The sequence below is a fragment of the Lissotriton vulgaris genome, chromosome 7 (genome assembly GCF_964263255.1).
Source record: "Lissotriton vulgaris chromosome 7, aLisVul1.2, whole genome shotgun sequence".
NCBI lineage: Eukaryota > Metazoa > Chordata > Amphibia > Caudata > Salamandridae > Lissotriton > Lissotriton vulgaris.
In genome coordinates, this window is record NC_141695.1 from 1,724,014,133 (window position 1) to 1,724,031,076 (window position 16,944).

Sequence of the window (16,944 nt, forward strand, 5' to 3'; positions counted from 1 at the left end):
CACTACAAAAATGTGTGTAAACAGAACATTAGAATACTTTTTCGTTTTTGCCATGTGAATAAAGTGCATAAAAAAATGGTTGCATGGATCACTGAGATTGTGAAATGACATTGTTGTGACACCTTATGTAACCCATAGACCCGTGAGGTTCATAGAAAAACATGATTAGGTTTAAAGCGGAGTGTCACTTACAGGCCTGTTATCGTGCGTTGTTGTGGTCTGAGAACGAATCTGCAAAACGAACGGGGAGAGTCAATGTGAGACTGTCTGTAAGTTAAGTCTCCTAGTTTTTCGCGCTAAGGTTTTGGGAAGTGGATTGTTAACTAACCTTGGTGTAGAATCGAAGCGTTTTCAGGTACGCTGGCTCCCTTGTGAACGCCGGCATAGAACGAGTCTAGCCGCGTTTTGGGGATTTAAACGGAGTTGCGATCACGTGACCATAGAGTTGGACAACAGACTGTGTTGGGTGATGAAATCAGTGGCTGAACCCATTGCCGCGTATCTATAAATCGGTAGCAAGTCTTTATTGTAGATGCAAAAGCATCCTGCCACGAAAAAATTAAAAGTGGTGAAATTAGGAAGTGAAATATGAAGGGAGGTGAGTTGACGGCAACGTGCAATATAAGGATACGAACTCGTGAGTCGGGTATAATCCTGCATCCGCTCGTAACGACTGAGCTACGGGGCTGCTTGGAGATCGAGGGGATATTAATGTTTATGAACTGGTGGTTTAAACAGGGTTGGCTTAAATGCATATTAACATTTGGTGAATATAAACAAACGGTGTCATATTATAGTGGGTCTGTGCGAGCAGTCACAGTAATTACAATATAGTCCATAGAGCATTCCTATAGATAGCATGACAGTTCAATCCTATCATTTAGGCCAAAAGGCTTCTGGGTAGAAAGTCTTTGTATCCAACAGTTTACTTTACTTTAATTGTGATAAATGCATAAATAAAGGTAGATATGAATAACTCCTCACTGTACTCATCCTAAACTATTGACCCTACACAAGTTTCCAAAACTCCATTCTCTCCCATCATCCAGCTTCGCAATTACCCCTTCACTTATATCACCATCTGCGATTGGAGAAACTTGCTCTCGCCTTTCCTCACAAAACCAGTCTTCCTTACTACCACCCAAGCTCCACTTTTCACATCCAGATTCTTCACGCCCTCTGGATCTACAGACAAACCATTTACTATGGTAATCCACGAAAACAACCACAAAGTGATCACCTCTTCCAAGTTTTCTTATAGTCTCCAAAAATCCACAGCCAGTTTTTCCCTTGGCCGAGCTGAGAGTTCCATACACCCCAAAGGTGGTTGCCTAACCACTTTCACTTTATCACTATTGCTACAGGCATAGCAATCTCGTACCACATCCTACACGGTTACATCTATCAGCCACAGAAAAACTGCCTTAACCTCCTTTTGGTTGGGTTCCTCCCCAAATGCCTCTCATGCACAATCCTATTCAACCTTGCTCTCAACACATAGGGCGGAATGATACGATCTCTCCTCAATATCTTATCTCCCTGAATACTAAGCTCGTCCTTCATAAGGCTTTACACTTTGGCAGAATTTTGATCAATTAAATTAATCACATACTATAGGTTTAGTCAATTCCTCATACTCTGTCATTCTCAATAGCCTCTCTTCATAAATCCTGTCCGCATACAAATTCACCTTCAACACAAACCACTTGACCTTCCATTTCTTGCGTACAGGAAGTATCCTCCACAGGCACTCCTGACAAACAATCAGCAATAACATTTGTTTTGCCTCGCACATATTCAACAACAAAATTGTAGTCCATCACAGACACCATCTCGAAATACGAGGCGTCACATTTCCTTCTAAACTCCGCCTGTACTTGAAAATGTGTACGAGATGTTTATGATCAATTTTGAGTTCAAACAGCAAACCCCACAAATTCACCAACAGGCTAAGGCCTCTTTCTCAATGGGGAATAAGATTGTTCTGCACCTTCTAATCGTCGGGACGCAAATCCAATAATCCTTTCCCCTTCGTCACCCACTTAGGTCAAAACTGCTCCAAGACCAACATTACTAGCATCAGTTGTTACAATAGTTTTCCTACTAGTGTCAAAGTGACCCAATGTCGGTGCATGAGCAAGAGATTGTTTTACCATAGTAGACGCATCTTCACATTCCGGAACCCATTCAAACACATTTCCTTTTTTAGCAGTACCCTCATAGGTTCTACCACTTCTGCAAAATTTGATGCAAATTTTGAACAATATTGAGCAAGTCCCAAGAAAGATTTCAACTGTGCTTTGTTAATGGGCAGAGGAGCGTCCTTGAAAGCTTTCATGATGTTTTTTTCGGTCTTTTTCCTTTCGCATGCCCAAATAATTTACTTGTTCTAACCTCAATTGGCACTTCTCCCTTTTTATGTTCTCCTAACTTACAAGGCCACAAGGTATCCTGTCATTTTATAAAATCAACAAAAAAATCCATGATTTCCCTCTCTCGCCTGTCAAATATTTAACAACATTCAAGAAGACAATACTCCGCTGCCAGAGGCAAACAGCTTAACAATTGCTGTGGTTCTTAAATGTTAGAAAGACCCACATAGCTGTGCAAGCTTTAGACCAATATATCCCCGATCTATGTGGATCTTAACCCCTTCGGTGCTGATGACGGCTCCCGGTCGTCATGCGTCACGGTGGGCGTGTGCTGATGACGGCCGGGAGCCGTCATGACCACGCCTGCGATCGGAATGTCCAGCACCGGCGCGGAATTCCGGCCGCAGCCAAGGTGTTAAAATACTCATGAAAGTTCTCTGTAATAGGTTGGAAGTCCATTTACAGACTCTGAAAACCCAGGTCAGATTGGTTTGTGCTGCGTTGTTCTTCAGACGCACATCTTGGGTCATGTGCTCATATTCTAGGACATGTGATCAATGTTAGTGACTAAAAGGTTGTGGTATCAGTTGATGCAGAAAAAGCATTTGACCGGGTGGAGTGGGGCTACATGTTTAGAACTTTGGACTGCATAGTTTTAGGTCAAAGCTTTATGTCCAAAGTAAAATGACAATTTACAAACCCCACAGCAGTGGGGATTTGTAGTGGCCACACTTCATCCCCTTTCCTAATGAGCAGGGGCCCAAGACCAGGGTGATTGCCAATAGGCAAAACAAGGATATCCTCGGGGTCTCCCACCCAGCTGTACAATCTAAAGCATTTTTCTATGCTAATGACCTTGTAACTACGTCCAGACTTGAAGCCTCTCTCGCACACCTCACAGATTTAATTTGGAGGTTCTCCCACTTTCTCTGGATATCTTATGAATTGGGGAAAATGTGAAGCAATGTCCTTGACATGATCGTCAACAGTAGCCATTTTTACCTTATCCCTGAATTGGGGAAAATGTGAAGCAATGTCCTTGACATGATCGTCGACAGTAGCCATTTTTACCTTATCCCTTTCACTGTAAACAATCTAAGCCCGGGCATGGAGAGCTTAGTGGAAGACCATTTGAATCTCATATTGTTTAAACTGAAACTAGACGATGAGTGGACTGTTCATAATTTGTCACTCTGGCGCAAAACTCAAGCTATTAAAATGAATGTGGTACCTAGGGTCAATTATGTTTTTAAAATACTGCCTCCATGTGTAACTAAAGAAATGCTGTTGGAACAAACCTGTTTAGTGAAATAGTTTGTGCGAGGAGGAAAAAATCTCATGTTAAGAATAGACAAACTACATGCCGGCATGTATAGCGAAGGCCTTCTATTACCACATATGGAATGCATTGGGATATCATTCCATTTTACTCCTCTATTTTATCCCTGTCACCTTTGACAAGCCAAGATGGGTGTATGTATATAGAAGATTAAACGGCATGGGTGAGCTTAGCCCATTTACTATTAAGATAAGCACAATATTATGCAAGCCGATCCAGTCTTGCGAGCCATTTCTTATGCATGGTGGCGAGCACACCGGTTACTAAAGGCTGATGGTGAAGTACATGTAGGCACTCCTTTATGGGATAAAAGCCAATTCTGGATTGTGGTACAGAACCATACTGGCATGCATTCATAACAAAAGGCATATGCACGTAAGATCAGCTATTAAAGGATGGTAGGTTGCTGACTTTTGCTGAAACACAATCTGTCTTTGGTCGTCACCAGATCCATTTGTAGAAATATAGGTAACTATCTCATTCTTTCCACAGTCCTAGGTCCTAAATGTGTATGCCTGTCAGTTTCCCCTTTTCTTACCTACCTGCAAGTGTGGGAACATATGAAGGAACAGAGTCTGGATTGTTACAAGATCCTTATAGACATTGTTTTCTAACACCCAATAATGTCACAACTTAGACTGGTGCTCTAACAGACAATAGTAGGACAATACAGATGAGTAATAGGCTGAACCTTATCTTGAAAATGGTAATGATGCGCAGGAGGCCAGGCTGAAGTTAGGATACAATAAACTGCTACACAGATGGCATTGGTCAACGCTAAGGTTAGCAAACACCATCTTTCTCTCCACTTATGTCGCGGTATATCTCACCAGCCTGTTAGTTACATTGCCCACATAGTCTGTGAATGCACCTTGTTGTGCTCCTACTGAGAGAATATTTAGAAAGAGATGCGAACCGTCTATGACCTACAGAGATATTTAACGGTGTAGGCGGACTCATTACAAAATACATTGCAATACCCAGTGATCACTCCACAGTCAAGTAGATAGCTTGCCACAGCTTTGGCTGTTGTCAACCTTCGGTGTGCTGCACTTCTAAGAAAATGACAAGTTCGAACTGCTGAAACCTGGCTACCAGAAATGTACCTGGAGCCGAATCACAGTAAGTGCCCCAGGAGCACAACAGTCGTTTGAGCTCGCTTTCTGCACCCCAGGGGCACTTTGGTATTACAGAAGGGTGGTGCAGACGCTTGTGCATCTCCTTTAGTAATACCAATATTGTGGCGCAGTTAAGGCACCCGCGCTACCTTCAGGGGGCGTTCCTTTGCATCTGCGCGTGCACCATATTACAGACGTGGGCACAGAGGCCAAGAAGCTCTATGTGGTGCATTCTCAGTTCACCACCTTGTAGGTGGCAAACTGTGTGAGCCCCCTGAGACCAGCCCTTTAGAGGGGGAAGGGGGTCCTATGAAACCCCCAGTCATCTCGTTGCAGGAGGGTGCAGTCACTGACTGCACCTACGTGCAAGGTGATCTCTAATCACCTTAAAAAGTGCAGACTGATTGCTGCCTGCACTGTGAAAACATGGAGGGGCTGCAAGCAGCCACTCCATATTTTCACAGGCATGCGCTGCCCCGTGGCAAGGCAAGTTCGCGGCTCCCCAGAAGCAGCACTTTAATCTTACTAGGGCGTATTTTCATTGTTTGCTCCCGGCACCACTTTTAAAAGGTACGCCCGGCGCATATAATGCAGATGCATAATACGGCCCCTGTTGGCAAACTATGATCAAATAATTTATAAACGAAAATAAGTTTACCTGTTTTTGACAAGATCTGGGGAGGATTTTTTTCGGACGTGAAATTGAAGTGGGGCGCGCAGTGTAAAGCTAATGATTAGGAACGTAGAGAAAAAGCTTATGCACGTGTAATGACAGCTGAGAGTGAGAAACAGTGCTGTGTTAAATTTGATGCAACTGCTATACATGTATTGATGATGTTATTGTATACCTTGGGATGAGTGTACATGTTGCATTATTAAGCTTTACTACCTTGATTGTTGTTTAGGGTGAGAAAATAGGATGGGAGCGAAGTGGGTGGCAGGAAGGTCTGGATTAAATGTATGCTAATTCAAGAACGATATCTGGATCAAGACCTCTTTGGGGAGAACACCTTGATTACCGATCAGATACCTCAGAGACAAAAATGTGATCTCTTTTTTTTATTTTTATTTTTTACTTCTCTTTGCTGTCCAAGTGACACAAGAAAAGTTCTTTGACACCTAATGTAATGGTGAGCATTGCTGTATATGGCTCGGATGGTTAGTCAATGCAGGCAACCAGATTGCAGATATAATGTGGTGGTCATGTTTTTTTCAACATGCTTTTCAATAAAAATCTGAACACAAAGAACCTATTTAAACAATCTTAATGTTCTTGAGAACTTGTGACCGACCCTGGAACAAATGTAAACAGTTACTGGAAAGGTAGATTGGTATGGCTTTAATGTTGTGTAAGGCACATGCATATGCAATCATGTCAAGATGCAATTTGGTGGATTTACCAAATTCAGCCCGGTTGGATTTGCCAATGCTAATTTGTAATAGATTTCTTCTTTTGATTTGTAAGGTAGCAACTTGGATGTCTGTACACACGTTTTGTGCTTGTTGTTGCTTAGATTTAGACACTAGGACGGAGGCACAAGTTCTGGAAGCTTTTTTGCCGAATTGAATCATCCAGTACTCTCGTCTGAGTCTGGCACTATGAATTAGATTCAAAGGTTTTGAATCAGTGGTAAATTACTTGTGAGAATTATCATTTACTCACCTGTAACAATTGATGTCCAGGGTGGGATCCGCCCATGACTTCTCCAGAAAAGCACATGCCTTTCTGAAGGCAAATCTCTGCCTCGATATTGTCACTGTAGTAGGAAGTTATGACAGAATATGTACTCCTGAGAGCATTTGTTCCGATGTGCTTTTTCGGTGGTTCTCACTTGCATTTTGGCAAAGAGCAGAGGTAGCAAAAAAACAAATATTTTTGAATTTAAAAAAAATTGCTGTTTTGAGGTTGTCAGCAGTTTGGTATGATTCTAGGTTAAGGTTATGAATCTGAGATCGATCACAGGAGACGTACTCTCAGGTAAGTAAGTGTTCGAGGCATGTGTGCTGAAGACTTGCATACTCCTGCCATCTAGTGTTGGGTCTGGATGTTTGCAAGGTGTTTTTCTTCGAAGAAGTCTTTCCAGTCACGAGGTAAGGTGACTCCTCCTTTCGGTAATAGTGCGCATGGGCATTGACTCCAATGTTAAAGTTTTTTTTTCCGCCATTGAGTTCGGACTTGTTTTGCTGCACTCCTGTTTAAAACCGTTCTTCGAGTTCCCCTTGGTGCGCCATCCACTCTTCGCTCAACTGTATTGTTCTTTCACGCGTTTCCCTGTTCTCCAGGTATTGAATCGCTCAGGAAACACTATCTTCAGTCAGAAACATCGGGGGTGGCCCTCGGGTCCATGGAACAAACTCCATTCCAATTGTGTCCTCTGAACCGTGCCATTTACCCTCGCACAGACCTACATCAAGTTTGTAACTTGTGCCTTTCACCGGAGCACAAGGAAGAAGACTGTGACGCCTGTGGGTCGTTTCGGGCGAAAAAAACTTGATATGATCGCTGGGCTCGACGGCAAAAAAATGCAACGTCCAAGCATTCAACACACTCAGGATATCTTCCGCAAAGAATCAGAGCATGAAGAGGTTGAGGCGTTGGCGGCAGAGGAAGAAGCCTTTTCAGTCCCAGAATCTGATTCTAAACTTGAGATAGATTTGGAGTCCGAAGATGTGCCTCCGCAACAGGGTGTCGTGAGTACTGAAGACCCCTTGCCCCCTAACACCTTTCCCAAAAAACATAAGGCTACGGCATCACCTCTGCCTTCTGGCCAAGGTCGGCACCGAGACCATGTTTCTAACGCCCCGCCTTCTGGCTCTGCACCAAAACAAATCATCAAGCCTTCTGGCTCGGTTTCAAATCGGCCAAAATCAAGTTCAGGGAAACCCTCCAGTTCCGAGGACAAATCTGGTTCGGAGCCGAAACCCTCCGCTCCAAAACAAAAATACCCTTTGGAGCTGAAACCTCCTGCTCCGAAAAGCAAACCTATTTCGGCGCCAAAATCAAAGGACAGCCTCTCTGAGCCTCCTGAATTGTAGACGTTCTCACAGCTAAATTGGATCCTAAACAGAAAAAGATTTATATCCATCCTGATACAGGACATATTTCTGCCAAAACACCAAACATAAACTTCCTTCAGAGGACCCTGCAGATAAATTCCCTATGAAGAAGAAAAAGGACGTGGCTTGCAGTCCTCCGTATCCTGTCCTGCAATCCCCTACACCTCCACTATCTTCTCCACATTTACCAATTAAAAATCCGTTACACATAACACCTCCGGGATCGCCACATACACAGCCTGAAGGGGAGGATATTGATGAAGAAGTTCTCCTTTACCTGTAGACCCATGGAATGATTATACTATCGACCCTCAAGAGAATACTAACCCAGACCTTAACCCCACAAAGCCATCACCACCAGATGATCAAGAACGTATTGCTAAAGCAGCAGAGTATCATGGGGTGGCCTTACATAAAGAGTCCTTAGGGTTCCACGCACAGGTCACGTCAAACACTCCCTATGCTAAAGGGCATGATGAGGCATACAGATGGCATCTTCAAAGACCCTGTGTGAGCACATATTTTAACTCCCAGTCGATAAAAAGTATTACACTTCTCCATTTGATTCTATGTTTATCAAAGGACAATTACCTCTTGACTCCCTAGTAGTGTCCAATGCTCGAAAAAGAGCTAATTCACAAACCTCTGGTGATGCACCTCCCACAGACAAAGAATCTAAACTTGTAGATGCCTTTGGGAAGCGAGTGGCCACTCAAGCCACTAACTACTGGCGCATCGCAAACACACAGGGCCTACTAGCTAGGCACAACAGGGCACACTGGGATGAGATGGAGCAATTCGTCCAATATTTCCCGAGCGAACACAAAAATTAAGCACAAGAGTTGGTTCAGGAGGGCAAACTCATTCCTAACTCTTCTATCAGATGTGCTCTAGATGCTGCTGACACTGTGGCTAGGGAGATAAATACCAGCATTTTACCTCAGAAGGCTTGCATGGCTTAGAATTCGGGTTTAAACCTGAGGCTCCGCAGTCCATTTTGAACACACCTTTTGATAAACAACACTTGTTTGGTCCTGAAGTCAATCAGGCTTTGGAAAAAATGAAAAGGACACAGAAGTGGCAAAGTCCAAGGGAGCGCTCCAATCCCCATCAAAAACAGGTTCTTTTGCTGCTCCTTTTACAGAGGCGGGTCCAAGGCCACATCCTCAGACCTGAATGCTTCCTCTCATAAAAGCAACAACCAATCCTCTCCCTCTGGAGGTTTTTCTAGCGGTGGTGTAGAGAGGGCAATTCCAAAGGTATGGGTAGAGGTTCCTCAGTGCGTAACTCCCCTTCTCCCAACAAACAGTGACTTGCCCACATCTCCCCCGATTATTTTACACCTGAAGGGGGAAGACTTTAACAATTTCTCCTCCTTTGGCAATCCATAATATCCAACAAATGGGTGATAGATCTTATCCGACTTGGTTATTGCCTGGAGCTTACCACCAATCCTCCAAATATTCCACCTCACAAACTGTCATTAGACCCATTACAGTTACTCGAACAAGAGGTGCAATATCTCTTGGAAAAAGGAGCCATAGAACCATTTCCATTACAGTACCAAGGTTCAGGGGTTTACTCTCTCTATTTTCTAATCCCCAAAAAGAACGGCTCCTTGAGACCAATTTTGGATCTCAGACAGTAAAACCAGCGCATACGGCCAGAAAATTTCCATATGGTAACGCTTCAACAGGTGCTTCCACTTCTGCAGCAATGCGATTTTATATCCCCTCTTGATTTAAGATGCATACTTCCATATTACAATCCATCCAGCTCATCAGAAATATCTCAGGTTTCTGATATCTGGCAAACCATATCAGTTCAAAGTACTCCCATTCAAAGTAACTACTGCTCCCAGAGTTTTTACCAAATGTCTAGCAGTAGTGGCAGCTCATCTCAGAAGACAACAAATTCATGTGTTCCCGTACTTAGACGACTGACTCATCAAAGCCAGCACACACCAAAAGTGCTTAAAACACACTCAAACCATGCTAAATCTACTGCTCTAATTGGGCTTTTCCGTCGACACGCTTAAGTCTCATCTACAGCGTTTACAAATACAATCTTATCTGGGAGTGACTCAACACTCGCACTGCTCTAGCCTCTCCAAGTACAGCCAGAATTCACAATATTCAAACTGTTATTACAGTTTTAAGCCGATCAAACCTTGCCAGCCAAAACCTTAATGCAACTGCTAGAAATGATGGCCTCCGGCATTGCCATAGTGCCTCAGACAAGACTACACGTGTCCTCTACCAGAAGGCTTTGCATACCAGTGGAATCAGTCACAAGTTCAATTAACAGATCTAGTGTTTGTAGACAGCCGCACCCATCACGCTCTGCAGTGGGGGAACTCACAAAACTTATCAAAAGGGCGGCCTTTCATCGGCCTTGTTCCACAGATCGTGCTAACCGCAGACATCTCTCACAGGTTGGGGTGCCCATCTCCTCCACAATTCAAGGTCTCTGGGATAACAAGCTCAAACATCTCCACATCAACGATCTAGAGCTTCTAGCAGTATTTCTAGCACTCAAAACTTTTCAGTCTCATCTCATCGACAAAGTTGTACTAATCCTCACGGACATGACCGCCATGTTCTATGACCAAGAACAAGGGGGAACACACACTCTCCTGCGGGCACGCCTCTCTCAGACCATCTGGAGATGGTCAATTCATCACAAAATCAATCTACAGACAGAACACCCTCCAGGGGTTAACAATCAAATTGCCTATCACCTCAGCAGAAGGAGACTGCAAATACACGAGTGTGAACTTCATCCCCAAGTTCTCCTTCCATACTTTCAGAAATGGGGATTCCCACAAAGGGATCAGTTTGCTACAGTGGATTAAGCAAAATGCCCTAATTTTCCCTCCAGGTTCCCACACCCTCGCTCCAAAGGCAATGCCCTATGGATCAATTGGTCAGATATTTTCCTATGCTTTTCAGCATCTGATTCTTTCTGTTTCTGGTTTGCAAGCTGAGGAAAACCTTGCTAACACTGATTTTGATAGCTCCCACATGGGCCCGTCAACCATGGTACACCACACTTCTGGAACTCTCAGTAGTTCCATATCAAAGGCTACACCTTAGTTCCAGTCTTCTCACTCCGAACCATGGAGAAATCAGACACCCAAACCTCAAGTAGGTCAACTATGGATTTAGCTCCTGTGGTCATAGGGTTTGGATACTTAAATTTGCCAACAAACTGTATGACTATTCTAAAAGAAGCAAGAAAGCCCACAACCATAGCTTGTTATGCAGCAAATTAATTTATTTGTTGTAAACACAAGATTAATGCTCTGGATACATCTGCTCAAAACATAGTTTGTTACCTTCTGCACCTACAGCAATCTAATTTAGCTTACACATCTATTCCATTGCACCTTGCAGCAGTGGCTGCATATCTGCAAAACAGACAGCACTGATGTTTGTTTATACTCCCTGTGATTAAAGCTTTTATGGAAGGCTTAAGAAGAGTAATACCACCCAGAATACCTCCAACACCAGTATGGAATCTCAACATTGTACTTAAGACTCATGGATCCTCCTTTTGAACTATTACACAATTGGCCTTTAAAGTTCCTTCATTGCAATTACTTCATTAAGGAGAGTTGTTGAGCTTCAGGCATTAACCTTAGAAGAACCCTTCTTTCAGCTTCATAATGATAGGGTAGATCTTCGCACCAACCCAAAATGCATCCCCAAAGTAGTTTCTGCTTTTCATCTTCACCAATCGGTTGAGTTACCCGTGTACTTCCTTCAACCTTATTCTGTAGCAGAACATGCTCTTCACACACTTGATGTCAGAAGAACTTTATTGGATTATATCAAAAGGACAAATGATTTTCGTGAAACAAAGCAGCTGTTTGTCGCATTTCCACTACCTCACAAGGGCAATCCTATCTCTAAATCTGGCATTTCAAGATTGTTAAATGTATTCAAACTTGCTATTCAAAAGCTAAAAGAACTTTATCTATAACCCCTAGAGTGCATTCTACTTGCAAAATAGGGGCATCTGTGGCCTTTTTAAATAACAATCCTATAGCTTACATATGTAAGGCAGCAACATGCTCTACCCCACACACATTTAACAAACATTATTGTGTGGATGTATTAGCACGCCAACAAGCCAATGTAGTGCAAGCAGTGCTAAAGACACTGTTTCAGACAACTGCAACATCTACTGGTTAATCACCACTTTGAGAGAATGCTATAAATGCTATATAGTCTATGCAAAGCATGTGTATCTACAACACACATGCCTCGAACAGATTATGTTACCTACCCCATAAGCATCAGTTCTTTGCATGTACAGCAGAAGATTCACATGCGCCATCCCACCTTCCTGCTCACCTGTAGTTGTTGCAGTTCTCCTTATTTACATTATATACGCATGGACATCTCTTTACTACACTCACTTACTTCATTCTTACCCTCTTGTGGGAAAACAATCTAACAATGGAGTTGGTGCCCTTGCGCACGATCACCACAAGGAGGAGTCCCCTTACTTTGTGACTGGAAATACGTATTCGAAGAAAAACAACTTGCAAACATCCAGACCCAACACTAGATGGCAGGAGCATGCAAAGCTTGTGAATCTACAGCTCTATATGCCAAGAACAGATGCTTACTGGGTAAGTAACATTATCCTCTCCTTTGTTTACCTTGTTTTTTTTCTCTGTAAGTGTAATGAGCCCAATGTCCAGCTGCTTTTTGGGACAAGGGTATTTAGTACAGATTTTGCAGTAAGAATGTCCCCAACTGCTCTGTTTAGCAACCGGGATAATGTAATTTATTTCCTCCTGTCTAATTTGTATAATCCATTTTCCGTTATCCTGTCTGTTGTACATATGTATCTCACTTTGTTTCACTCCAGGAAACACGCTATCCCAAATAAAGTTAAAACATTAGTTAAGATACAGTATTTAAGATAAAATTGGTAGTGGGTAAGCTTTGTGCACGTTTTAAAAATAGATCATGAAAGACCAAGATTACATGAGAGGCAAGAAGTTTCAACACTTTGGGGCCAACCGAGCAGAAGAGAGGGGGAAGGAAAACATGATCGGAAGGAGGCCTTTGAGCAATTTTTCTGGCCAGTGTAAGTTGCTATAAGCAAGTTTAGATGAGTGATGCCATAATCATAGCAAGGCTGAAATACCCATATTCTAGTCTGCAAATTATTTAAATGATACAATAATTCAGGTCCTAAATAGAGAGGTGTAAGACAGCTGAAAAAGAATCTGGACCATGTGGAAGAAATGCTTTAACAGTTGATGGACAGGATGCAGAACAATGTCATACATTCACCCCAGGACAGAGATCTGGGCCTAAATCCATAATTTGTTTGCACTCCACACCACCCCAGTTCAGACATGGCCATATGCAAATCAGCCTTGACCCTGTGCCTCATGGGAACAGTCCAGCCCGAACTGCCAAGCCATGTCTTTCCTGGACCGGTAGAAATGCTTTTAACATAGAAAGAAATCAGGCAAAGGAGGAACAAAAATGAAAAAAGTTTGTGTCAAGCACTGAAGCTCTACCCAAACTGTAAGGAAGAAATAAATCGTACATTCTGGGCAGCAAGAGATAGAAAGGGACGGAAAAAGGATGGGAAACCAAGGAAGTGGAGGAGGCAATTGTAGTAGGTTGTATAGTGTAATCTGTATATCACCTCTTTCCCAACTAGACTTGAGTTTTAAAATGAACTGTCCTCTCTCTTGAATCAAACAGGAAAGTAAGGCTTTTCAACAGTTATCTTCAGGTTTACTTATCAGATGTGCCTGTGCTTTGCTTCTTTCACAGCGGCATCATCGGCCAAGGTCCGCAGGCATCCAGCTGGGTTCAGTTCTGAGCTGGGGAGGGAGCTGATGATGAAGCCATGCTGGACCCTTTGGGAATACCACACTGTGGAGCGGTGAAAACCCCAGAAGAATTCAGAGTGCTTCATTCCCAGATGTTTCTACTCTTCCATATTTTTAAAGTGTAATTCTGGTCTCTCATGAGAAGGATGTCTGCTTCCAGGTTACTGCTTGCCAGAAGCGCCAAAGGGAGTTGCATTGAGATCAGCTGCAAGTGTAAACGTATACTGGAAAAGAACACTAATTGCATTAGGAGAATGGAAAATTCCACTCTGGAACTGACAATGGCTAGCGGGGCCAATTTCTTTTTGACATGGACTTTTGAGAGACGGAAAAGTGACTTGAGAGTTTTGGGACTGGGGTGCAATGGGAGGGAAGGGTGTTTGCTCTCCGCTTCCCTTTTTAGCATAGTTCCTCCATCTCCTTTCCAAAATGTGATTTATTGATCACGCCCACCTGACTGGCCTGTTCAAAGGTCAGCTGGGATGTGCCCGTGAAGGTCTGGTTGCCCGCTTGTTTCTGCTTGGCGACATTGCTGTTTTGTAGGTAGTGTTATTTGAGTGTAAAAGTGCATGCCCATTTGTCAGCTGATCGCTATGAAAATGCTCCCTAGCCAATCATTTTACTCCCCCCTGCATTCCACTAGGTAACGTAGTGCCATCCATCCAAAGGAAAGATTTACTGCACTTTGTCTGCCACACCTCTTCAGAAGGCTACAGAGGTCTCATTCCTGCTAACTGTCACATATAGGAAGGCCATAACTAATCCCAAAGTTTTCATCCATTTAATATTTGTTGCCCCCCCAGGATCACTGTTTCTCCATCCTCACAAGGATACCTCCAGGTTCACTTGTATTATTCTTTGACATTGTTTCAAGTTTCCAGCAATCAACTTTCGTGTTCCTTTCTTTAGCTTTCCCTGTAGCCGCCTACCATTTTCATCAGTTGGCAAGTTCAGTCATGTCAGCCTCTCCTATGCTGCCATTGTGAATGTAAAGCTGTAAGTGGTAGAACTGGACACTTTACATAAAACTCGCATAGCTGTTAACTTGGTTGAGTTTTTGCACCGCCAAATCCTTTTCAAGAGCCAGGCAGATATATATAGTTGATTGATCACTTGGCACTAAAGCTATGAACAAGTTGTCCTTCTTATGGCCAACTCGACCTTGGCATTATTTTGCTCTCTAGAACACTAGCTGTTAGCGACTGAATGATAACTGAGCAGAACCTGTTGCCAGTGTTGCTTCAGTTTCAGAATACAAGCTGTGAAAGAGTCGCCATCACTGGATCCCTCACAAGCACACAGACTGTGATTGCGACATCAGTTGGAAATATCACTGGTCACAGAGCAACTTGATTCCTGCACTGAGCAGCGCAAGCTGTCATTGGCCTCCCATGTTTGCACCTCCCTCCTTCCAAGCAATCAATGACTGACTCCTGTTCCACCACACTTTTACTACAGCAGACACCAATTCAGATCCTAATTTGTTTTTTAGTTTTCCCTTCCATGTGCAAGTTGTCTTGGAACTACCCGTAACTTTTAGATAATTCATGAGAAGTAAACATCTCACTTTCTAGACTTCTCATTTCGAGCGCAAACTCCCATATGAGTGCAAAAGCGGAGTCTCTATTGGGTCATTCAAAGCCCTTGGTCTCACAATAGCTCATGAGCTGGCAGTTGGTTATCCCTGGCCCATCTCTGTGTGTTTTCAGCATGTATTCCCTCGGATCTGAAATAGGTCCCTCTTTGATTGCAGCCCATTTCCTTCACCTTTGCCATATTGCAATACATGAGCAGAGTACAAGTAGCCCCAATTAGATCAGTCTTTATGCACTGTTTGCACCTGGTGAATGAATCACTCCTGGGTTCAATGCCTTTTGTACAGAGGACAATTGACACATGAGCAGTGTAAAAGTCAAACATTCTATAAGTTGACAAAACTCTAAAGCAGTTGACTAGCCACTTCCTTTCCACAACTTCCATTAGTGCGAAAGATGTTCAGAGTAATTGATGTGCAAAATTGTCACATTTCATTGTGCTTTAAGTTTCACCTGTTGTACAATTTAGACTTTATGTGGGTGTTCCTTCCAAACATGGCAGTGTTAACACCTCTACAATTCTCCTTGTGTGGTTATCTGATCACTTTTATCTGATTGCAGGTGTTTCAATCAGTATTTGAGTTCTAGAAAGCATCATCCGAGGTAAGAAAAAGTAATTCAGGTACAGTTAAGGAGTGAAATAAAGAAGCCATTCCTCCATTATAGAATTTGTAGAGACATAAAAGAGAACTATAGAAGACAAAGGATGCGTTAGTGGCAGTACTTGGCACCCTCATATATATATATATATAACAAATTATTCCTGGAATCTGAACTGCTCTGGTAGAAATTAGGGCCAAAACCCCTTATCTTGATCCCTACTCTTAAAATCTCATATAAATGTATACATGAAGTAATATATATTGTGTGTTTGAGCAAACTATGAAGCAGAAAGAGCTAGAAAATGTAATTATTATGTATATAAAGTAAATGGCTGTATCTGTGCAATATCGACAAAGAAAATAGCGATAAAAAAATACAATACTCAAGTTTGTGTTGTGTATTCTGTGATAAGTGTTAGTGGTTAGAGAATTACACCGAACTAGACAGGCTGTAGGGCAGCAGAGGAGATTCAAAAGTATGGAGAGTTCAAAATCCCTAGGTATATACGCAAAAGCCTAGCAGGTAGCAGGACCTCTGAAGTGGAACGACCTGGTTTAGGACAGACCTTTCTATAAGACGCGGTGGCTCAGGCCGCATACAGGTGGAATAAGCCAGCAGAATGTCAGAACCTGGGATAACCCATCCAACTGAGAACAACTCACCAGCATGTAGAGAAAGGCAGCTGGACTTCTCAGCTCTCACCAGAAGTCTTGAATGGGATTCCCTGGTGTTAGAACTGGGGGTCTCCAGTGGCTGAGGTAGGTACCTTAGCCCAAAAAGGGACCCTTGCTTTTAAGTCAGGGAAAGGAAGGACACCTCAGATAGCCCCTGCTCACCCCCTCTGTAGCTTGGCTCGAGCAGCCAGTCGTATCTCCAAGGCAAGTGTGTAAAGTATTTGCAACCACAATCTCAGTAACCTACTGATAACATCACAAATGGACTTTACACGAGTTTCATAAAAACAATTACATTTTTATTAAAAAAGTAACAATCC

The 16,944-nt window shown here is 42.9% G+C and overlaps 1 protein-coding gene across 1 annotated transcript in view; it reads left to right on the forward strand.

Annotated features, from left to right (window-relative positions):
* Window positions 1-16,336, forward strand: part of NECAP1 (NECAP endocytosis associated 1) — a 161,283-nt gene extending 144,947 nt beyond the window's left edge. Inside the window, exon 8 of the mRNA XM_086932943.1 lies at window positions 13,694-16,336. Coding sequence (XP_086789069.1) covers window positions 13,694-13,742 — 49 coding nt within the window. The 3' untranslated portion in view covers window positions 13,743-16,336. The remainder of the gene's footprint in view (window positions 1-13,693) is intronic.
* The last annotated feature ends 608 nt before the right edge of the window (window positions 16,337-16,944 follow it).